This window comes from Tachyglossus aculeatus, chromosome X1 (genome assembly GCF_015852505.1).
Source record: "Tachyglossus aculeatus isolate mTacAcu1 chromosome X1, mTacAcu1.pri, whole genome shotgun sequence".
Taxonomy (NCBI): Eukaryota; Metazoa; Chordata; class Mammalia; order Monotremata; family Tachyglossidae; genus Tachyglossus; species Tachyglossus aculeatus.
This window is the reverse complement of record NC_052101.1, coordinates 85,062,672-85,086,067: the sequence shown is the minus strand read 5'-3', so window position 1 is coordinate 85,086,067 and position 23,396 is coordinate 85,062,672. Positions and strand designations below refer to the sequence as shown.

The window sequence follows — 23,396 nt, the reverse complement described above, 5'->3', positions numbered from 1 at the left end:
AAGGTCGAGATCTGTAAAGCCCACCCAGTCGGGTTACCTCAACAGAAGCTGATACTGTGCATTTTTCTGCTTATTCTCCCTCACTTTGAAAAGGTTTGAGCAGGGAAAAAAATATTCCTCAACACAAATTTCACCTGGTGGATTCAGAAACATTGGACAGAGAGGCCCTCTTGTATCCAACTCAAATTTTAATGCTGCATACATTTGCTGAGTTTGGACATAAAATGGATCTATGCAGAAGAACAATCAGAAAGTGAATGAATACCAGAATGAGTTCTCATGTGTCTTTTCAGCTTATAAGTATCCCTGCTGGCATAACTGCACAAGCTGCACTGGAATGGACGCTCCCCGGTGTGAGAGCGAATATGACGTTTCAATTTGCTGACCTGAAACACAAGCATTAAATACTGTTTAACACCGAGGAAGGGGTCCCGATTTCTGTCAGCAACAGATGCTGACCATGGTAGCCCAATTGGTTGGTCGAAACTTCTAGTGTACGAAAGACTAGGATAAGAGGAGGCCATTTTTTTTCCTTAAAAATTATGGCACCCTTAATTAGGGGGTGGGTGCAGGGGAAGCACCTATAAAGCACAGAGGACCCCATACCTTTCTGGAAACTGTTGCATTTTACAGTTGAATGAGACACACACACACACACACACACACACACACACACACACTCTCTCTCTCTCTCTCTCTCTCTCTCTCTCTGCAACTCCTCCTCTTACATACCACCTTGTACCACTCAAGCTACGGTCCAAGCGGACTAGGGTATAGAAGAAATAGCTGGTGGGGTGCAGGAGGCATATTCGTGACTCCTCTGTAGTTCGGTGACGAGCCCACTGGGCAGAAGGGTAGAGAAAGTGAACACAAAATGGTAGCCATAAAATAAAAAAGTTCCCAAGTCACTGAAGTCAGCGTGATGGCTCAACGTGGGAAATCTACCTACCATAGAACTCATTACCCTAGGAATGTAGTGAGTGTAGGAAACCCTCTCTTCTACCAACTCTCTCATTTCATTCAACAACCCCACCAAGCTCCCCGTGTCTCTGAAGCCCATAATGGTGGCTTTATCCTTGACTCCTCCCTCTTTCAACTCCCACACTCAGGGAGTCTTTCCTTTACAGCAGTGCCAGGATTTGCCGCTTCCTCCCTGGCCAAACGGCCACCACACTGAGTGCAGGCAGGCACTGGTCAGACCCCAACTAGAGGACTATCAGCCTCCCCACTGGTCTCCCCGCCTCCAGTCTCACCCCTCTAGGCCATACGTCACTCTGCTGCCCAAATCATTTGCTTACGATGTCATTCGACTCACCCAGAGCGCCAGCTCCTGACCAGTAGGTCTTGAAGCACTTTCCAGTCACACACCAGTTTCCACTCTCTATTCCTCAAGATTGCCTGTGTGCTGTGTGTCTCACCTTTCCTGTTTCATGTCCTTCCTCTTGCCCCTTTCATATGTGCCAAACTACTACTCTCCCCTTTCTTCAAAGGCCCCTCTGACGTTCATTGAGGGGAGGGAATGTGTCTACCAACTCTGTTGCATCATGTTCTCCCAAATGTTTAGTATAGTGCTCTGCACACAGGTAAGCACTCAACAAATACTGACTGACTCTGAAATCACCTCTCCTCCAGGAAGACTTTCCCAATTCATTTCTCCTCTCCCCCAGTTTTATCCTCACCAAGTACCACCCCGGCACTTTGTGCCAGCCACACACTTATGTACTTATGTGCCACCTTCAGCACACGCCCACTTAAGCACTCATCAACATATCCACTTGCCCATTTCCCTCCTATCTGTAAATTACTTTGGTGTTTGTCTCGCCCGCTTGTTGGACACTCCTCGTGGGCAAGGTCAAGTCATGTCAGCAGAAGCAGTGCGGCTTAGTGGATAGAGCAAAAGCCTGGGAGTCAGAAGGACCTGGGTTCTAATCCTCGCTCCGCCACATGTCCACTGTGAGGCACGGGGCAAGTCACTTTGCTTCTCTGGGCCTCAGTTACCTCATCTGTAAAATGGGGATTAAGACTTTGAGCCCCATGTGCGACAGGGACTGGGTCCAACCTGAATAACTTGTATCTCCCTCAGTGCTTAGAACACTGCTTGGCACACAGTAAGCTCTTAACAAGGACCATAATTATCATCATGTCTACAAATACTACTGCATGCTCCCAAGTGCTTAACCCAGTGCTTTTCACACAGCAGGCACCCCCAAAATACTACTGACTGATTATAATCTATTAACAGGAACCTGAACACCAGATGACAATGTCTTTCCAAATTCTATTTTATAAATTAAGTTACTGTAAATTTTTAGAAATCAAGTAGTAGGTTTTGGGTTTTTTTTTTTTTAATTAAGAACTGTCTACACTGCAAACCAGGCAAGTGACATGGTGGCAGAGGGAGGGAAGGGGAAGAAGAAACAAGACGAATCCCACTACAAATACATGGTGTCTTAGATGCCAATTTCCAGCAAGAGAGTCCAGTTCTGCTCTAATAAGGAGAAACACTCACTTCTACACTGGCATAGTCGCACATTGAGCACTTGAATGGCTTCTCATGGGTGTGTTTGTAACGGCGGTGCCGAACCAATTCTCCACTGGTCACAAAGGCCATGTCACAGTCTGGGCACTTATGAGGGCGGGTACCTGAAAGACAAAAGAGAGGAGGTCTCCTGTGAGGTTTAAGAGAGCTCAAGACCAAGCACGTACGAGATGATCCAGTGCAAGGCACTAAGTGCAAATCACTGTACCGTCTTCTCCTCCCACAAGTAGCAAAAAAGCATCTTTCCCTCCCCACTGAGACCGGGACCTCCACGTAGGGCAGGGCTGGTGTCTAATCTGCTTCTCTGATATTGCCCCAGCGCTTAGTACAATGCTCAGCACAAAAGTTCCCAGCACTTCTGTACATATCTATAAGTTATATATTATAAATTATTTATGTACACTACTGTGGGCAGGGAATGTGTCTACCAACTCTGTTGTCCTGCAATCTCCCAAATGCTTAGGACAGTGCTCTGCACACAGGAAGCGCTCAACAAAAGCCACTGAGGATAACAGCAAGCACTTGGGTACCACACTTATTCTCTTTCTGCTGCAACTTTTTGGAACCAGCTGTCCAGCTCAGCCGGCAACACTGAAAGCCCACATTTTACCATACAGACACAGAGACATTCCCCTGCCCTTTAGACATTTGGCAAATCTCTTTCTTATACAACACCTGTGTGAGTATTAAGATGATTCCTCAGTAGGGTAACTGTCCGGAAAGCTCTGCCACACAGATGACATTTGTGTGGTCTTTCATCGGTGTGACTTTTCATGTGACGATCCAAGTTTGAACGGCGTGGACATGTGTAACTGCACAGCTCACACTGGAATGTCTTCTTTACACCTAAGCACAAAGTGGAATAATTGAGCCCAAGCTCTGCTGCAGCAAAATTCTGGAATTTCTGTCCCATAATAACCCATGCAAATACACCTAGCCACATTTTCGAAAGTGTTGAAATGAGATGGGTTTATGTCGTCTCACCTCGACATTAAAAACCTCAAAGTGCTCTCGATCTGGAAGAGTTAGCAATGCTACAGGTTTTGACCCAAAGGTTTCATTCAAAATAAAAATCCCGCCGAGAGTGTGCAGTTTGCCCCTTCCGTGACCGGAAATATCGGGCTTCAGGCCAGGATCAAGGAGACCGGAGGCTCCTTAAAAATTTACCTTTCTTTTTAATCTTCGTTGGCTTCGGAGGCTTCATGTTGCCAACCACCTTCTCTGCGTTGACCTCGGACAGCAAACCCTCTTGCTGTTCCTCTTCAAAATCATAAACTGAAACATCGACATCTTTCCCCTCCTCCGTGTAACGCAGTTTGCTCTTTTTGGTTTTCTTTGTTTTTTTGGCTGGAGGCTGATAGTCTGGATCTTTCTGCCAATTGGGATCCTCCTGAGGTTGAAGTTCTCCTTGCTCTAGCGTCTCCACCTCACCATTGGCTCCCACTTTAACCACCTGGAACCCCTCAGGCAAAGGTAACGTGTGACAGATCATAGGCTCCCCTTCCGGCATGCCTTCCTTAGACACCTCATTTTCATAAGCCCCCTGAAGCTCTTCCACAGACGTGGTAGCAACAGGTACAGTCACCGGGACAGGTACTTGAACAAGCTGAAGGTCCCCGAGGTTTAAAGGCTGTTCTTCCATATTCACAACTTGGAGTGTTATGATTTGCGTGTCATCCACGGTTGCCTCTGCTTCCTGAGGCACTGAGCCTTCCATGACTTCGGTCTTCATCTGAAGAAGCGTCGGGTCCAGCTGCTCCATCATTACCATCTGCACGCTGCTGTTGACATCCTGAACCACATCACTTCCGTCCGCCTGGTTCGGTGCTATATGGCAAGTGTCCTCTTCCTGGCCCCCCTCCCGGCGTCTCTGATAAGTCTTTCGCTCTTTTCCTTTAATGAACGTTTCTGACTCCTCGACAATGGCTTCCACTGCCTCACCTTCCATTTCCGCCTCCTTTACAAACACAAAAGAGAAAGGCTGGATAAGGTCTGCCGGAAGGATCAAATCTGTAAACACTTCCAACACAAAATGGGAGAGGACACAAGTTAGGCAAAAACAGTTGGGGGCATTTAAAGGCTGCTGCTTTGGGACAAGGGACCGTAAAGTGGGGTGCCACTACAATATGTACATGGCACAACCGCTGCAACCTACCTAGAAGCCACGGCAGATGGCGCAGGGTCGCTGGAATCCATCTGGCCCATCGCTGGGGGTAGGAAGATGGGAGGAATCAGCAGGCAGCCTGTCTGCCCAAGGTCCGCCACCACATGGGGTGGGTGCTGTATACCCCACCCCCCACCCCACCCCCCCACCCCCGGGCCCAGGCACCCTGGGGGACTTGGGGGGTCGGGCCCGCACCGTGGGGGGTGGGGGGGTGTCCCATAACACCAAAGAGCCGTAGCCAGTGCACAGGGGTGAGGGAAGATGAGGCATTCCAAACCATTAAGAGTCTCACAATGACGTAGGCTACTTTCATAAGCGTTTAAGTGGTATGACTGACTCTCTCTCTCTGCATTCCAACTGCTCCAAGCCTTCATTTCATTTCGTCCTCCTGCCCCAAATGGTGGCCAACCCCTGATTTAGACCAGTGCATACCAAGCTCCTATGTTTTGAGACATCCCTAAAACTTAGGGACCACTTTCTGGATACGCGCCACCCTCCATCACCAGCCCCAAGAGAAGAAGGCATTCCAATACCTGTCCCCGGGTTTACGGTGTGCCTCGGAACTAAGCTTGCATTGGACACGCGTGAACGTGCTTGGGAGAAAGACCCCAAGCAGATGCAAGAAGAGCAAACATGGTGGCACCCGAGGTCTGCTGGAGAATACAGATTGGGAAGGCAGTTTCCTGCAAAATATCATGTCATGCCCCAGCTTCAAAATTGGCTCATGGCATTAATTAGCATAACTTTTTCCAGTCTACATTGGCCCCTTTACCTCCCCCCACCCCAAAAAAGTTAGTCCATACTGCTCCTCTCACCCTTATTTTATTCACCACAATCTTCTTTCCTAGACTTGGAGAAGTCCATGATATTTATAATGTATAACTGGTTCCATCATGAGAAGAATCGTAATGACGAAAGTCAGCTAGTTTTCTTCTTCCTCTATTATCTAATCCTAAATAGCCTACTTCAAAACGGTGAAATGGGTCCCAAAGATCACCACCCCAATGGCAAACATGACTTAAAATGGTACACTACACGAGACTTCACAGGTTTCATCTGTGTTCTTCTGCCCAGGCGAGGCCTTGAGTAATGAACTTTTACAGTTTCTCCAGGAGACCCTTCCCAAAAGAAACTATCCCTTGCTACGTTTGTCTAAACTGCATCTCAATTTACAACTCATCGAACAATTCTAAAATCTGTAGCCATGCTCTCTCACGTTCACCTACCTGTCCAACCCAATAAGAATATATTTACATTTCAGTTTTCCCTCACGTTACAATCAGTCTCCTACTGCCCCACCCCTTCTGCTTAGTTCTCCCTCTGACAGGATTCCCACCAAATTGAAGTGTTTAAGGTGTAGTGTCAGTGACAAGGAAAGCACATCTGAGACTTAATTCTGCATATGATACTCTAAAAGGGCATTGAACTTGTTGTTAATAATGCTATTTTTATGGTATTTGTTAAGCACTTACTAATTGCCAGGCACTGTTTACTAAGCTAATCAAGTTAGACACAGTCCATGTCCCACATGGGGCTCAGTTTTAATGTCCATTTGACAGATGAGGTAACTGAGGCAACTGAGAAGTTAAGTGACTTGCCCAAGTTAAGTGACTTGTGACCCCTTGGGGTCACACGGCAGACAAGTTCCTAGAACACCTAAGCTGCATTTTTGAAGAACTCCAGGTTAAGGAAAATTTTCACTGCGGTAATTCACACCCTGATAGAAGAAATGGTTCTACTGATGGCACCTAACACCACATCGTCCCATTCTATGCAGATACCTGCTCCCCAATCCATCTACCACATTCAATCCAAAACACGTGGTGAAAAAATAGGCTACCAGAGAACGGGCTACACGGAAGTGTCACGGGCATTCAACATTTTTTTTTTTACCTCCAACACAAAGCATAAAGACTTCAATTTCATGTTGCAAAATTAGTTTCCTGAAGGAAAGCCAGAGTCTCATATCTGAGGACGAATGGATTTTGTTCTTAAAATGTTTCCAGGACAAGGAACTAGTCAGAAGGCTAGCATTATTAACAAGATACTGGCGAGGTGGGGGAGACTTTAAGCCGCAAAAATTCTCTTTTCCCCTTACTCTCACTCCTTACTCCCACCAAGTGGAAGATTCATACTTGCAACCTCTTTGCACACAAAGGACATTCCAGTTTTCTGGTAATTCTAACTTCCACATTGCTGTTGTCAAGAGGAGGTAGAACAAGAGGGTGAACGGGGCAAAGGCAGACGGGAGGGAGGTGATGACGTTTTTGGATAAACATACTGATTGTACTTGTGAAAACTGCTAATTATGTTAACCTGGTAGCCGGCAACATTTTTCATACGGAGAGATTTAGTACATATGTGTACCTCATGACTCCACTATCTCAGATCCATTGCACACATGGTTACCCCTGCACGAAACCTCCTCCTCACTCAAATCTGGTGCCTCCTGCCTCCCCTGCACTAAGTGCTTGGAAACAGGAGCTATGTTCCCAGCCCATAAGGAGCTCATACCCTGATAGGAGTTTATAAGACTCTTGCTTCAGGAATAGGGGTAGAAAAGCAGACCGCACAAAAGTATTTTCATTTGGTTTTAACTTGGCCATTCATCTGAAGAACATCTTTTCCCCGGGCCAGATAAAGATGAAGTACAGCACTCATAGGAACTGATATGCCCTCAGCTCTATACCAGACTTTATATAGGACCAAACTGTCTCACATGCGAGTCTATCCTATTTTTTAAAAGGTCTCCAGTGAGGAGGATTCCACTTCGTCCCCCCATTCCAATGTTCAACCACCTTTAAAGGTAGGAAATATTCACTTAAGCTAACAAATTCACCAAAATTAGAAGGAAGCTTTACAGGAAATGGAGAAAAGTAAACCCCGAGGGAGGCTCATGAAAAGCAGTTACAAATGAGGAATTTCAGGACTGTGTCCCTTCCTCTTAGACATCTCCCCCCTAGAACTTCCAAAGGTTGCCCATCCACTTCCACATCAAACAGAAATTCCATACCATCAGCTTTAAAGCACTCGATCTCCTACTACGGCACAGGCCGCACACTTTGCTCTTCTAGAACCCGCTTCCTCCCTGTGTTCAGATCTCATCTACCGCACCAACTCCTTTCCCACAGCCTCTCTTTGACCTGGAACTTCTCCCCCTCTGAATACATCAGACCACCAGTCTCCCCACCTAATTTTTCCTATCACTGTAGACACCATCACCATCCTCCCTGTCTCACTAGCCCGTAATCTTGGCGTTACCCTTGACTCACCTCTCTCATTCAACCCAGATATTCAAAGTATCACTAAATCCCGTTGGTTCAACTTTCACGGTAGTGCTAAAATCCACCCTTTCCTCTCCATTCAAACTGCTACCATGTTAATCCAAGCCGTTATCTTATCCCGCCTTGATTACTGCAGTCTCCTTGCTGACCTCCCTGCCTCCTATCTCTCCCCACTCCAATCCATACTTCGCTCTGCTGCACGAATCATTTATCAACAAAAATGTTCAGTTCATGCCTCCCCACTTAAGAGTCTCCAATGGCTACCCATCCACCTCCACAAATAGAAACGCCTTACCATTGACTTTAGATCACTCAGTTTGCCCCATCCTACCTTGCCTAACTAATCTCCTACTATAGCCCAGCCCACACACTCCACTCCTCTAGTGCCCAGCTTACTCACTGTGCCCTGATCTCGTCTATCTTGCTGCCGACCCCTTTCCCACATCCACTCCCTAGCCTGGAACACCCTCCGTCTCCATACACACCAGATCGACATCCTCTCCACCTTCAAAATATTACTTAGGTCACATCTACTCCAAGAGGCCTTCCCTGATTAAGCCCTATTTTTCCTGGCCTGTTCTTCCTTCTGTGTCATCTATGCACTCCCATCTGTGACAATTGGACATTCGATATTTGCCCCACCCCCAAGCCCACGACACTTATGCACATATTTTTAAATTATATCTTATACATTACTTATTTGTTCATGTTAATGTCTGTCTTCCCCTCTAGGCTGTTGGCTCATTATGGGTAGGGAATGTGTCTGCCAATTCTGTTGTACTCTCCCAAGTACTTACTACAGTGCTCTGCCCATAATAAGCGCTCAGTAAACAAGACTGATTGACAGACATATCTACAAATTATACACTACAAATTATTTGTGTATATTAATGTCTGTCTTTCCCTCTAGACTGTAACCTCACTGGAGGCAGGGAACACGTCTGCCAACTCTGTTGTATTGTACTCTTCCGTGCACTTAGTACGGTGCTCTGTGCACAGTAAGGGCTCAGTAAATACCACTGATTGATTGACTGATTAACTGATGCTCTCTCTAAGTTTTTAGTTTCCACTGTGTGGCTACATGGTCCTTCCAGGTGTGGATCAAAAGGGAGGGTGTAGAAGGAAGATATGAGAGCATGAAAAGATGAGTGTTTATGGAGTGAATGCACCTGTTTTTCTCAAACCAAATACACTGGTTTTCTATAACCCAGGAGCTGTGTTCTTGACAAACTCTCCATTAAGGAAAAAGCACATTTTAGTCCTCACCCTATGCCTGATGCCACACCTGTGTCTTTTGACACTACATTGCAACCTACCCATAAGGAGTGCTGCTGGAACAGCATCCTCCAATTCCGCCATCACATTTTATTTAAAAGGGGTAGCAACAGAGCCGACTGCATTCTTATGACAGCAGTATCAGGAGATGAAGTCAACGCTAGCATCACTTGGTTTCAGAAGCACGAGAGCAGCCCAAGCCAGTGAAGGTGGATGCGGTTTAGACAAAACATAGATCATAATTCATTTTCTTAGTACCATATAACTGGCATTTGAGAGAGAGGGTATAGCACTTGCAGGACTAGACCACCCTGTAAAATAGAAGATGCCAGACCTGTACTTACTGTTTTTCGAGTCTTCCCTTCTTTCATGTCCCATGGCCTCCAGCCAGTGTCTGGAGAAAGGTACGCCCTTAAAGGTGGGGGCTGTGCTTGGCAGGCCCCTGAATAAGAATAGAAATCATCCAGAAACCCTGGGAACTCACGGATCTAGGAAGGGATGGATCAGGAATTCAGAGGCCACCAACAAGCTACAGGACGTTGAAGCACTCAATGATTCACTTGTCCGATTACTTATAGTGGATCCCCATGTGGGACAGGGGCCGTGTCCAACCTGATTAACTTGTATCTACCCCAAATGCTTACAACAGTGCTGGACACAGAATGAGCACTTAACAAATACTACTACTATAATAATTGTTTCCCAGTCCATAAAAACTGTAGGAAAGAAGTCAAACACAGGAGATCACTTTGTACAGAGCAAACTCAAAGCTCAAATCTGTGACCTTGAATTTTGCCACATTTATAATTTGAGTCTAAAGAGCCCAGGAATCCAAATCTTAAAATGTAATTTAGAAAGACACCCACACACAAAACTAAGCACAAATGAGAACCAAGTGTCCTACCAGGAAGCCAAATAAATGCATGGCCCTTGCACGGTGACAGAAATACGCAGCATAAGGCCTGAAAGTCACATTCTACCCAAGCTCGTCACGGTTTCTCACCTCACGCTACAAGCAACCCCCAGCACGTGCAGCCTGGTTCTCATGCTTTTGTGAAGAAGGAACTTTAAATTTTAGATCAGAAGTCTACTGCCACGAAGTGTGCCGTATCATTGACTTCTGCTCCTGTGACGCATCTCTCCCAGTGAGCCCCTCCTCTCTCTCTCTCTCTCATCCAAATTTGACCTCTATGTCAGCTGCCTGCCAGCTCTTCACACTGAAAAGGCTACTGATACCCTCAGCAAAACTGGCCTGCATTGAAAATGTGGGGACTGGCCCACTCTGACTTTAGAAAGCTGGGAGTGAATGGGCAGAGTGACAGAAAAGAGGACTGCCACACACACACCTGATGTGCAGTTATTCCTATCCATCGCTGAAACATGCAGTTTCAGGCACCATGGTTCCTCATGGTTCAGGGAGGCAAAGAACAGGGGTGGGAAAGGAGACAGCACAGACACCTTTCTGTAGCCAGGTCTGATTCCTAGCCCCAGAAGTCTCATAGGTGTTGCCTTTCTTTTTAAATGGTATTTGTTAAATGCTTACTGTGGGTCAAGCAGCAGGATAGATGCAAGTGAATCAGATACAGTTCCTGTCCCACATGGGGCTCACAGCCGAAGGAGGAGGGAGACCAGGCAGTGAATCCCCATCTTGCAATTGAGGAAAAAGTTAAGGGAATTTGCTCAAGGTCACAAAACCAGCACGTGGCTGGGATTAGAACCCAGTTTTTCCTTGTGCCCTAGCAGAAGGCTGCCTTAAAATGACACCACCCGGGGGTGGGGGAGATGATACATATATCAGGAAGTTATTTCTTTGCACAAACTCAGATTAGCTTGTGGCTTCAATATTAAAGGCTTGAGTTTTCATAGTAATTAATCTGCAATAATTTGGCGACTGATGCAGCACCAGGCACATAATAAAAACCTTAAAATATTTTTCAGATTTATTTGCCAGAGTTAATAATAATAATAATGATAGCATTTGTTAAGTGCTTCCTATGTGCCAAGCACTGTTCTAAGCGCTGGGGTGGATCCAAGGTGATTAGGTTGTGCCACGCGGGGGCTCACAGTCTTAATCCCCATTTCCCATTTTACAGATGAAGTAACTGAGGCGCAGAAAAGTGACTTGCCCAAAGTCACACAGCTGACAGGCAGCGGGAGCCGGGATTAGAACCCATGACCTCTGACTCCCAAGCCCGTGCTCTTTCCACTGAGCCACGTTACTTCTCTGATGTTAATGCAGATGTCAATCAATAAATACAACTGATTGATTGACATCTGTATTAACTGCGTTACTCAACATTTACTGTGTTCAGAGCACTATACTAAGTGCTTAGGAGAGTACAACAGAGTTGGTAGACCTTTCTTTAATGGCGTTTATTAAATGCTTACTATGTGCCAGGCACTGTACTAAATGACACAACCTACTCAGGTTGGACAGCCCATGTCCCACGTGGGGCTCACAGTCTTAATCCCCATTGTACAGATGAGGTAACTGAGGCACAGAGAAGTGACATAGTTCGCCCAAGGTCACACCACAGACAAGTGGCAGAGCCAGGGTTCAAACCCAGGTCCTTTGACTCTCAGGCCCCAACTCTTTCCACTTGGCCATGCTGCTTCCTTATCTGTAACAAGCTTACAGTTTAGAGGACTGTGTCCTGGGAACATTGTTTCAGGGGTGGACACGAAGATCTCTAGGGACCTCCTCCTTATTCCTGCCAACTTTTTTAAGAAGTGGGACCACAGGAGCCATTTCCTGCCTCAGAACTACTTCCCTCCTTCTCTTTTTGCTCTGTCCTAGGCAGTTCACCTAGGCATTTTGACCTGAAAGCCTCTCTGGTCATTTTCCAAGCCAGTCAGCTCCGTCCCACATTCCTTTCCCATAGTCTGCCACCCTGTGAATAATGAGTTGGCACGGTCAGCTTCCCTCCTAGGTGCAAGGCTGCACTTTGATGAATTTAAAAAACCACCGTGAAATGCACATTACCACGAAGGACCTTGTTTGCCGTTTCCCAAGCACTGTCTCCAGACAGGGCTGCAGACTAGCTGCACTCACCTGTACTCCTGCTTTTGGATTTTACAGTCGCTGTCCTGGCCCTCCAGCCACTCTCCTCTGCCCAGCACCCCTGACCTTCAGAAGCCATGGAAGTACCCTCTTGACTGAAAGTCCACTGTGGGCAGGGAACGTGTCTACCACCTCCGTTGTGTTCTTCTCACCCAAGTGCTCTGTACACAGTAGGCGCTCAATAAATACCACTGATTGATTAGCCTGGGAGAGCAGGGGAGGTAGCTGTTGGGGGAGTGGGACTTGGGCTAGCAGGGTGCCCATGCGTAGGGCATGGGCAACCACTGTTGTTGCCAGAACGCATCCACCCACTCTTTACGACAAGGTTAGTGCTTACTGCCAGCCAACGGAGGCATGGTTTTCTTGTTCCTCTGCACTCTCTTTGGAAGAGCCTGGCAAGAAGGCACAGTTTATCACATCTGCAGCTACTGCCACAACCGAAACACCGTCTCATCCCAATTCTGTAGAGTTTGGTGGGGGGGTTTTCTTATTGCCTGCACTATTCTCAGGCAATAGTATCGATTGCGTACCCACTGCGTGCAGAGCACCGTGCTGAGCACTTAGGGAACTTAGACAGGGTCAGAAGCCACAATCCCTGATATAGCCTGAGCTATATCAGCCCTTCAGCCAACTCCAGCACTTCTGAACTGATTTCCACCCTCCTTAGCACTCATGGATAAATGTCCGCTCTATTCTGACTACTCTCACTGGAAATGAGAGCCAGCATAGCCTCCAGCGCTTAGAACAGTGCTTTGCACATTGTAAGCGCTTAATAAATGCCATTATTATTATTATTATTATTATTATTGGATAGACCACAGATCTGGGAGTCAGAAGGACCTGGGTTCTAATCCCGGCTCCGTCACCTGTCTGCTGTATGACCTCGGGCAAGTCAATCAATCACATTTCTTAAGCACTCTACTAAGCACAATACAACAAAAGAGTTGGTAGATATGTTCCTTGTCCACAATGAGCTGACAGTCTAGAGGGGGAGACAGATATTAATATAAATAAATTACGGATATGTACGTAAGTGTTGTGGGGCTGAGGGAAGGGTGAACAAAGGGGGTAAATCCAAGGGCAAGGGCGACACAGAAGGGAGTGGGAGAAGAGGAAATGAGAGCTTAGTCAGGGAAGGTCTCTTGGAGGAGATGTGTTATTAATAAGGCTTTGAAGGTGGGGAGAGTAATTGTCTGTCCCATATGAACACCTCGAAGGTGTTCGAGGCCAGAGGCAGGACGTGGGTAAGAGGTTGGCAGTGAGATAGATGAGATCGAGGTATAGTGAGCAGGTTCACTTTAGAGGTGGGTAGTAGAAGGAGAGAAGCGAGGCAAGGTAGGAGGGGGCAAGGTGATTGAGTGCTTCAAAGTCGATGGTGAGGAGTTTCTGTTTGATGCAGAGGTGGATGGACAACCACTGGACATTCTTGAGGAGTGGGGGAATATGGACTGAACCTTTTTGTAGAAAAATGATCTGGGCAGCAGAATGAAGTATGCACTGGAGTGGGGAGAGACAGGAGGCAGGGAGGTCAGCAAGGAGGTTGACTCAGTAATCAAGGTGCGATAGTATAACTGTTTGGATCAATGTGGTAGCACTCTAGATAGTAATAATCATGGTATTTGTTAAGTGTTTACTAGGTGCCAGGCACTGTATTAAGCGCTGGAGTGGATACAAGCAAATTGAGTTGGACTCAGTCCATATCCCATGTGGGGATCATAGTCTCAATCCCCATTTTACAGATGAGATAACAGGCCCAGAGAAGTGAAGTGACTTGTTCAAGGTCATACAACAAACAAGTGGCAGAGACAGGATTAGAAAAAAAAAATACACAATTTGATGAGATGGCTGGCAGCAAGCAAGAGCACAAGGGAAGCAGCCTATCTCAGTGCAAAGAGCAAGGGACTGGGAGTCAGAGGACCTGGGTTCTAATCCTGACTCTGCCACTTGCCTGATGTGTGACATTGGGCAAGTCACTTCCCTGGTCCTCTGTTTACCCCCTGTAAAATGGGGATTAAATACCTGTTATCCCTTCCTCATATTGTGAGCCCCATGTGGGACAGGGACCGTTTCTGATCTGATTATCATGTATCAGCCCCAGTGCCTAATACAGTGCTTGGCACATAGTAAGCGCTTAAATACCGCAGCTTATTATTAGCCCATCCCAAAGAATATATATTCAAGTAAAAATTAGCCCTTTAATTCATTTATTCCGTTACTTTTAATCGATACTTGTATATTACTTCCTGCTCTATTGTCCTTCCCCCTGCTCCCACTATTTGAAACTGATCTGTCTGCCTGGTCACCCATTAGACGATATGTAAGCTCTTTGAGTGCAGCCGCCTTGCGTGTGTATGCTCTGGAGCACTTGGCACGGTGCTTGGCAGGCAGCGGGCACTTAATAAATACCACTAATGATGACAGGCCACCTGATGGACTGTTCACAAAGATGGCTACAAGGCACTGGAATCAGGCAGTTATTTGAATCACACTTCTGGCACATTGGGAAGACTTACGTGACCACCTGTGATGTTACGCTTGATAATAATAGTAACTGTGGTATTTGTTACTATGTGTCAGGCGCTGTACTAAGCGCTGGGGTAGATACAAGATAATCAGGTTGAACCCAGTCCCTGTTCCACATGGGACTCACAGTCATAATCCCTACTTTACAGATAAGGTAACTGAGGCACAGAAGTTAAGTGACTAGCCCAAGGTCACTCAGCAGATAAGTGGCAGAGCCGGTATTAGACCCCAAGTCCTTCTGACCGACTCTGCCACCAAAACAAAAGTGCTTTGGCCACAATCATCACCACACATATGACAATCTGCAATGAAGAATGCTCTTCGAAAGAATGATATTCATCACCTGACCACTCCCCCCCACCCCGCTCCAGGGCAAAAAGACATTTAGACATCATGACAAAGTTTAAGGTACACGGCAGGCAAGTGGTGGGAGGCTAATGCTGAAGAGAAACAGTTATGCAGACCAAACTGAGGACTTCTCTACACCACTAAAGCAGCTAGATGGTCTTGTACCCACTATTAGAGCACCTTAAGAGTAAGGATGGCTCTCTCTTCGAAACAGACATGGGAGGAATCCTGTAAAGATGGCCATGGTATTTTAATAGTCTTCTGAACACATCTTGAATAGTCAAAGAGGACTCCCAAAGGACAAAAACCTACCAACTCAGGAAGACACGGCACTTTTTCCAACTACTACAATCAAAACTCTGAACAAGTGGCAAAGCACTCAGAAGTAATGGCACAAAACTGCTCAGATCAACAAACATGGAGGAAACCACTATCGAGAAAAGAAAGTAAAAGATCAGGCTGTAGAAACTACAGTGCCATCTCACTGCTCTCCAAATGCTAACCAATCAAGGGTTTTTACTGAGCGCTTACTATGGGCACAGCACTGTACTAAGTGCTTAGGGGAGCACAATACAATAGAGTTAGCAGACATATTCCAGCGCTTAGAACAGTGCTTTGCACAAAGTAAGCGCTTAACAAATATCATCATTACTATTATTCCCTGCCCACAACGATCTTACAGGCTACAGGAGGAGAACCAGAGTTCTTCTGGACCAGCTGCACAGAAGGATAGGCACGATCTTTGATGTTCACTTGGACTGTACCCTTTATTCATCCCTCCCCCAGCCCGACAGCACTTGTGTACATATCTGTAATTTATTCATTTATATTAATGTCTGTCTCCTCCTCTAGACCGTAAGCTCACTGTGGGTGAACGTGTCTACCAACTTTGTTATATTGTACTCTCCCAAGCAGTGTGGCTTGGTGGAAATAGCATGGGCCTGAGAGCCTAAGGACCTACTATGTAACCTTGGGCAGGCCACTTCACTTCTCTATGCCTCAGTTTCCTCATCTGTAAAATGGGGATTAAGATTGTGAGCCCCATGTGGTATAGGGACTGTGCCCAACCCGATTAGCTTGTATCTACCCCAGCAATTTGTACAGTGCCTGGCACATAGTAAGCACTTAACAAATACCATTTGAAAAGCAAAAATCAAAGGACCTAGAAGCTGGGAAGAGTTTTACATCACCACAGCTGAAACCTGGGAGGCATGAGAGTTTGAGAGAATGAAAGAAGTGGAAATCATAGTACCAGGCACTGACAATATCAAACAGCACCACGATGGCCTATCTTTTTATCCACAAAATGAGGTCAGTACTTTTCAGCCACATTCACACCTATGGGGTCAGTTATGATGGACAATTAAAAGATCTCAGAGTGCGTGTTAATTCCTCCTTCATTCACTCCCCCCCGCTCAAAAAATAATAATAATTTTAACAGCAGTGCTGTGAACATGAATGTGAGTAAGCTCCCCCTCTAGACTGTAAACTCACTGTGGGCAGGGACTGTGTCTGTTGTAGTGTTATATTGTACATTCCCAAGCACTTAGCACAGTGCTCAGTACATAGTAAGCACTCAAATACAACTGGTTGATCGATCTAGGAATCTTAAGGATAAAAACGATTTTCCATTAGGATTTGTCTTCTGAAAGTTTCATGCTACTGAACACTATAATAATTTTAAGCGCTGTGGTGAAATCCCTTGGATAGCAACAAGGTGAAATTACAAAGACAGGCAACAAAATGAGGTGGGCATTTAATAAGGGTCCTGAAGAACGGGCGGTTCTTGGGCCAACAACTACCCAAGTGTTCACTGAATTATAAGCACATTTGAGAAAGACAAAAGAATAGTAGCCAAGCAAAGTTGAAAGCTGTCTAGTATATTATGAATCCATCACAACTGTTTCTTCCAGCATCACAGTATCCAGATAGATGCCCTTTATCAGAAGAACATTCCCTAATTTTGCTATCACATGCCACCCCAAACACAGTGACAGAACTGAGCGAAATCCTAAAGCCGGAATCTCATCTTATGCATTTGCTACTTAACGTGCCGCCGCAGCCCCCTCAAACCCCCTCCAAGCATTCAACATGTCCAAAACTGAACTTCTCATTTTCCCTCCCACACCCTGTCCACTGTGGACTAAGCACATGTCGTAGTCCATAGTGATTATTGCATCAGCCTCCTCACTGACCACCCTGCCTCTAGCGCTCCCCTTTGCTGCCTGGATCATTTTTCTTAAAATTAAAAACAAAACAAAAAAGCCCTGTCCGGCACACACTTCCCCATTTATCAACAACCTTCAGTGGCTGTCCACCTATTATCACATCAAGCAGAAATTCCTCACCCTAGGCTTTAAGGCATTCAATCAGCTCTTTCCTCTTACCTATCCTTGTTCTCCCACCACAACCCGTCGGCACACTCCGCTCCTCTACATCAACTTACTTCTTGTGCCTCAATTAGTTGATCCCTTGCTCACACTTTCCTCCCCAACTAGAAATCCCTCCCACTACACAGCTGACAGACCCCTGCTCTCCCCATTTTCAAAGCCCTATGAAAATCACATCTCCTCCAGGAAGCCCTCCCTGTCTGATCTCTCATCATCCCCTCCCATCTGCATCATATCTGTACACCCCCTCTTCCACCAACAGTACTTGGGTGCATTTTTTTTCATGGTATTTAAGTGCTTATTATGTGCCAGGCACTGCACTAAACATTGGGGTAGATACAAGATAATCAGGGGTTGGACATAGTCCCTGTCCCACACGGGGCTCACAGTCTTAATCCACATTTTACAAATGAGGTAGCAGGCACAGAGAAGTTAATGATTAGCTCAAGTTCACACAGCACAGAAAAGTGGCTGAGCCGGGATTAAAATCCAGGTGATTTTGACTCCAGGGCCCATGCTTTATCCATTAGGCCACGCTGCTTTTCCATTTACTTGCTGTCTGTCTCCCCCCTCTAGTTGTAAGTTCCTCGTGGGCAGGGATCGTGCCTACCAACCTCACTGTTCAGTACTTTCCCAAACACTCAATGTAGTGCTCTGCACACTGTATTCAATAAATACCATTGATTACAAAAACTTGTTCTCTTGATTCTTTGAAAGCAGTATGGTATTAATAATGATGATGATGAATTGCGCAGATCAATCAATCTGCGCATCAGGCAGAAACTCCTCACCCTGGGCTTCAAGGCTGTCCATCACCTCGCCCCCTCCTACCTCACCTCCCTTCTCTCCTCCTACAGCCCAGCCCGCACCCTCCGCTCCTCTGCCGCCGCTAACCTCCTCACCGTGCCTCGTTCTCGCCTGTCCCGCCGTCGACTCCCGGCCCACATCATCCCCCTGGCCTGAAATGCCCTCCCTCTGCCCATCCGCCAAGCTAGCTCTCTTCCTCCCTTCAAGGCCCTACTGAGAGCTCACCTCCTCCAGGAGGCCTTCCCAGACTGAGCCCCATCCTTCCTCTCCCCCTCGTCCTCCTCTCCATCCCTCCCATCTTACCTCCTTCCCTTCCCCACAGCACCTGTATATATGTATATATGTTTGTACATATTTATTACTCTATTTATTTATTTATTTATTTATTTTGCTTGTACACTTCTATCCTACTTATTTTATTTTGTTGGTATGTTTGGTTCTGTTCTCTGTCTCCCCCTTTTAGACTGTGAGCCCACTGTTGGGTAGGGACTGTCTCTATGTGATGCCAATTTGTACTTCCCAAGCGCTTAGTACAGTGCTCTGCACATAGTAAGCGCTCAATAAATACGATTGATTGATTGATTGATTTGTACATATTCATTACTCTATTTTACTTGTACATATCTATTCTATTTATTTCATTTTGTTAATATGTTTGGTTTTGTTCTCTGTCTCCCCCTTCTAGACTGTGAGCCCACTATTGGGTAGGGACTGTCTCTATATGTTGCCAACTTGTACTTCCCAAGCGCTTAGTACAGTGCTCTGCACACAGTAAGCACTCAATACGATTGATTGATTGATGACGATGACAATAATAATAATAATGCCTTTGTTAAGCACTTATGTGCTAAGCATCATGCTAAGTACTGGAGAAGATACAATACAAGCAGATCAGATGCAGTCCCAGCACATGGGGCTCACAATCTAAGGGGGAAGAAGAATTAATTAATTCTCTCCCACTTAAAAAAAAAAATAGATGAGAAAACATAGGCACATAGATATTGACTTGCCCATGGCCACAGAACAGGTAGGTGGCAGAGCTGGGATTATAACCCAGGTATCCCAATTCCCATTCCTGAGATCTTTCCTCTAGGCCATGCTGCTTCCCTGGTGTTCAATGTTCACCACTTAGAGGATTGGGTGAAGGCAGTTCCGGACCGTGCTGTCAGCTGAGCGCAGGGTTGGCTGCTTCTAACTAATGCATGACTGGAGACAGTGCAAAACCCCATCCCTTCCCTGATTAGGCCCTCATTTCTCTTCTCCCACTCCCATCTGCATTACCCTTGCACTTGGATTTGCACCTCTTATTAGCTACTCCCTCAGCCCCACAGCACTTACGGACATATCTTTAATTTATTTATATTAATATCTGTCTCCCCCCCACCCCCCAAACTGTAAGCTCGTTTTGGGCAGAGACATTTCCACCTATTCTGTTACACTTTACTCTCCCAAGTGCTTAGTGCAGTGCTCTGCTCATAGTAAATGTTCAATAAATGCAACTGATTGATTGACAAAGTGGCCTAGTGGAAAGAGCACTGGCCTAAGAGTCAGAGGACTCTTAGGAACTGAGTTCTAATCCTGGCTCCATCACTTGCCTGCTATGTGAACTTGGGCACGTCACAACTTCCTTGGACCTCAGTTCCCTCATCTGCAAAATGGGGATTCAATACCTGTTCTACCTCCTACTTAAAATGTGAGCCCCATGTGGGACCTGATGATCTTGCATCTACCCCAGCACTTAATACAGAGCTTGGCACACAGTAAGCGCTCAACAGAAAACCACAACATAACATTTGAAATGGGTTGGGCTAGTCTGCAGTAAGTGATTGAGGAGACCTGAAATAACCAAAGGGTAAAAATATCCTGAAACTACTGAACTACCTGAAGTGATGCAGCTTAAGCCTCTAAGAGAGACCATATACTGGAATTACAAAAATGTGATTCCAGATTCAGTGTTTCAGATAGTCTGGATGTGATTTCAACTAATTTTTGGCTCAAATCTAAGTGCTTTGTGGTAAGAAATAAAAGATAGATGTGGCATATTCATTAAAAAAGCTTGGTCAGTTAATAGGGAGGTGTTTCATAAATAACCCTAAAAAGACCCCCAAAGTATAACTACTGAGGGAATGAGGAATTATTTAGCATGACACCATACAAACTAGAGTGGGGAGCTGAAGATCAAACGATCATTGAACTTTTCCCAGAGAAGGGAGAAATAGCATGGCCTAGTGGAAAGAGAATGAACCTGGGAGTCAGAGGACCAAGAATCTGCTGTGTGACCTTGGGCAACTCACTTAACTCCTCTGTGCCTCAGTTCCCTCATCTGCAAAATGGGGATACAGACTGTGAGCCCCATGTGGGACATGGGACTGTGTCCAAACTGATTAGCTTGTATCTACACCAGTGTTTAGTATAGTGCCTGGCACAAAGTAAAAATTAAGGAATACCACCCCCACCCCCATAAAATGAAGGGGATGATCCATTACTTAGCACTTGTGAGTTCATTGAACACTGAAAGGTGAATTACAAAGAGCAAGTCTGGTAATAGCTCACAGGAGATGGACTAGGTTTCGCCTACAAAAGAGGTAATCAAGTTTCAAAGAGGACTTTTACATCATAAAATAAGGTGGCAAAATCCTTCGCAAACAGTGGGTTTTAAGCTCAAAAGGTAAAGATTTAAGCACTGAGCCTCATTATTTCATTCAGGAATTGGTGGCTCTTTTCAGAAAAGAAGCCAGAAAAGGGTCAAAGCTAAAAGGTTTTAAAATTGTATGACCAATTACAGTATCCGGCTATCAAACGTGACATACTCTGAGTCTTTTTTTAAAATGTCTGCTTATTAGGTTACTCATAAAAGATGGACTTCTCATTTCTGTGTCCTCTACAGGGGATGGAAGCCCCATTAGACACTAAATGAAACCAGAATAATCCCAATAGAGTCAATTTTGGTTCTTTTCACATTAGTAGACCATAGGAATTCAAAAACATGACAGTGCAAAGCTTGTGTAATTAATTCATATGTAAATCAAATCAATCCTCACAGCCATTCTATAAGGAGCAGGTATCACCGTTTAAGTATCAAAGGCAAAAATTGCCTCTTAAAAAGTCAAAGGGACCAAGGCAAAACAGAACTCCTGGTTCACAAGCCACTTTTCACAAGCCTGGTTCACAAGCTACTTTATCCAAAGATTTTTCCAATTTAAGAGGGGAAAGATTGCTATTCAAAGATAAACTATTTCAGATGTAGTTTGGGCTCTAAGCACTTTAAAACCCACCTATTATTTGGGCATTCCAGCTTGGACCCTTCCAAAAAAACATTCCTCCTCCCTCCCAGCAGTCTGTTCCTGTTGTCAACCCTCAGGAAGTTCAACTGCTTTGATAAATGTAGCTACCTCTCTGGCATACAGGGGAATCCTCTGAAGGCTTTTGCTTCTAATCTCTACACTGCTTAGCCAGCTGTAATGTCCTGATTTATAATGCTAGTTGTGTAATCAAGAGGTAGAGCCTACAAATATGCAACTTTCCAGCTCTCCCAAAATATGGGCAGGGAATGTGTCTACCTACTCTGTTATGTTGTACTCTCCCCCAAGCACTTTAGTACCATGCTCTGCACACAGTAAGTGCTCAATAAATACGATTGATTGATGGAGCTACACCAGGACAAGAACTGACCCATGGGCCTTCACACACACTTCTGGAAGGAGCAGCAAAATAAATGATTCTAAACTCTCAGTCCGCTGGAGATGAGGAATAGACACTTTCACAGCTTGAAAGCAGCAAATGTGACCAAACTTGCAACAAGTTTGACCTAGCTACTTAGAATCCAGCCTGTTGTAGCTTCAGCCTTGAAAAGAAGGAACTACCCTAACACCTCTAGACATCTGATCTCAGGAGACCAAGCACTGGAAATTTACTTGGGAGAAAGGAGATCCTCGTCCATTCCTGTACAGGCGGAATCCTAAAAAGAGAGTGAACATGAATGGCATATAATGCAATAGTTACCAAGACAACCACCAACTGGGCTAGGGCACTGCCTCAGCACCATGCTGCAACCCTGCCCGGCCCGCTGCCTTGCTCACTGCACTCTGTGCCCCAGCAGAACCTTTACTTGTGGGTGGCTCTGCACACACCACTGGCGCTCTAATCAATTCCTTTATCCAGGTTATTGGTATTAGACCGTCAGAACCCTTAAGAGGATGCTTCATCAGGGACAGATTCCTTTTAAGATCCTACATTTAGTTATACTGGCTCAGCACCTGCTTTGCCGTGTCCACCTCCAATTGATCAGCGGTATTTATCAAGCACAGAGCACTGTACTAAGCGCTTGCTCACACAGTCCCCAAGGCCTGGAACTCCTTTCCTCCCCAGATCCACTTTTCTCACCCTCTCCCACCTTTACTAACTTGTCTCCAACTATTCATCAGTACCCTGAATCTCATAAAGCCTTCAGGTTAACCCTAACCCTAGCCTCTTGCACATACATATTTTTTGGCTACCCTTGTTTGTGTTTATTCAAACATGCTATTTTATTCCTATTCCACTGTTTGTGAATATTTGTCTATGCTATTAGGCTGTAAGCGCCTTGTAGGCAGGGAATGTGCCCTGTACTTCTGTTGTACTTTTCAAGCACTTAATACAATGCATTCAGTAGGTGCTCAATAAATACTATTACTGCTGTAAACTGTAAGCTCCTTGTGAGCAGGGATCACATCTACCAACTTTGTTGCATTGTACCTTCCCAAGTGCTTAGTACAGTGCTCTGCACACAGTAAGCAGTCAATAAATACTACTGATTGATCAATCTCTACAATTATATGTATCCTCTACAGAAAGCAAACAAATAAAAAAAAACCCAAGGTTAAACCAAGAGAGCATTTCCAGAATGACAATTTACAGTCAGGAACAATCTTATTTTCTTCTGAAATCAATTAAATCCTCAATTTCTATATGCCCTCATACAGTTAAGTGTGATAAGTGGTAAAGAGTGTAGTCACATAATCTGAGA

The 23,396-nt window shown here is 45.4% G+C and overlaps 1 protein-coding gene across 6 annotated transcripts in view; it reads right to left on the bottom strand.

Moving 5' to 3' along the window:
* The window catches only part of CTCF (CCCTC-binding factor), a 56,382-nt gene that overhangs the window by 18,102 nt on the left and 14,884 nt on the right, over nucleotides 1-23,396 (bottom strand). For 3 of the 6 annotated variants that reach the window (XM_038772156.1, XM_038772155.1, XM_038772157.1), the window contains 4 exons: nucleotides 3,707-4,496; nucleotides 3,215-3,385; nucleotides 2,510-2,643; nucleotides 266-386 (listed from right to left, as the gene is read on the bottom strand). In XM_038772156.1, coding sequence (XP_038628084.1) covers nucleotides 266-386; nucleotides 2,510-2,643; nucleotides 3,215-3,385; nucleotides 3,707-4,487 — 1,207 coding nt within the window. In that variant the 5' untranslated portion in view covers nucleotides 4,488-4,496. Of the gene's footprint in view, nucleotides 1-265; nucleotides 387-2,509; nucleotides 2,644-3,214; nucleotides 3,386-3,706; nucleotides 4,497-4,694; nucleotides 4,747-5,236; nucleotides 5,387-9,606; nucleotides 9,756-23,396 lie in introns of those variants that run through there. The other 3 variants (XM_038772152.1, XM_038772153.1, XM_038772154.1) reach the window with 2 other exon arrangements.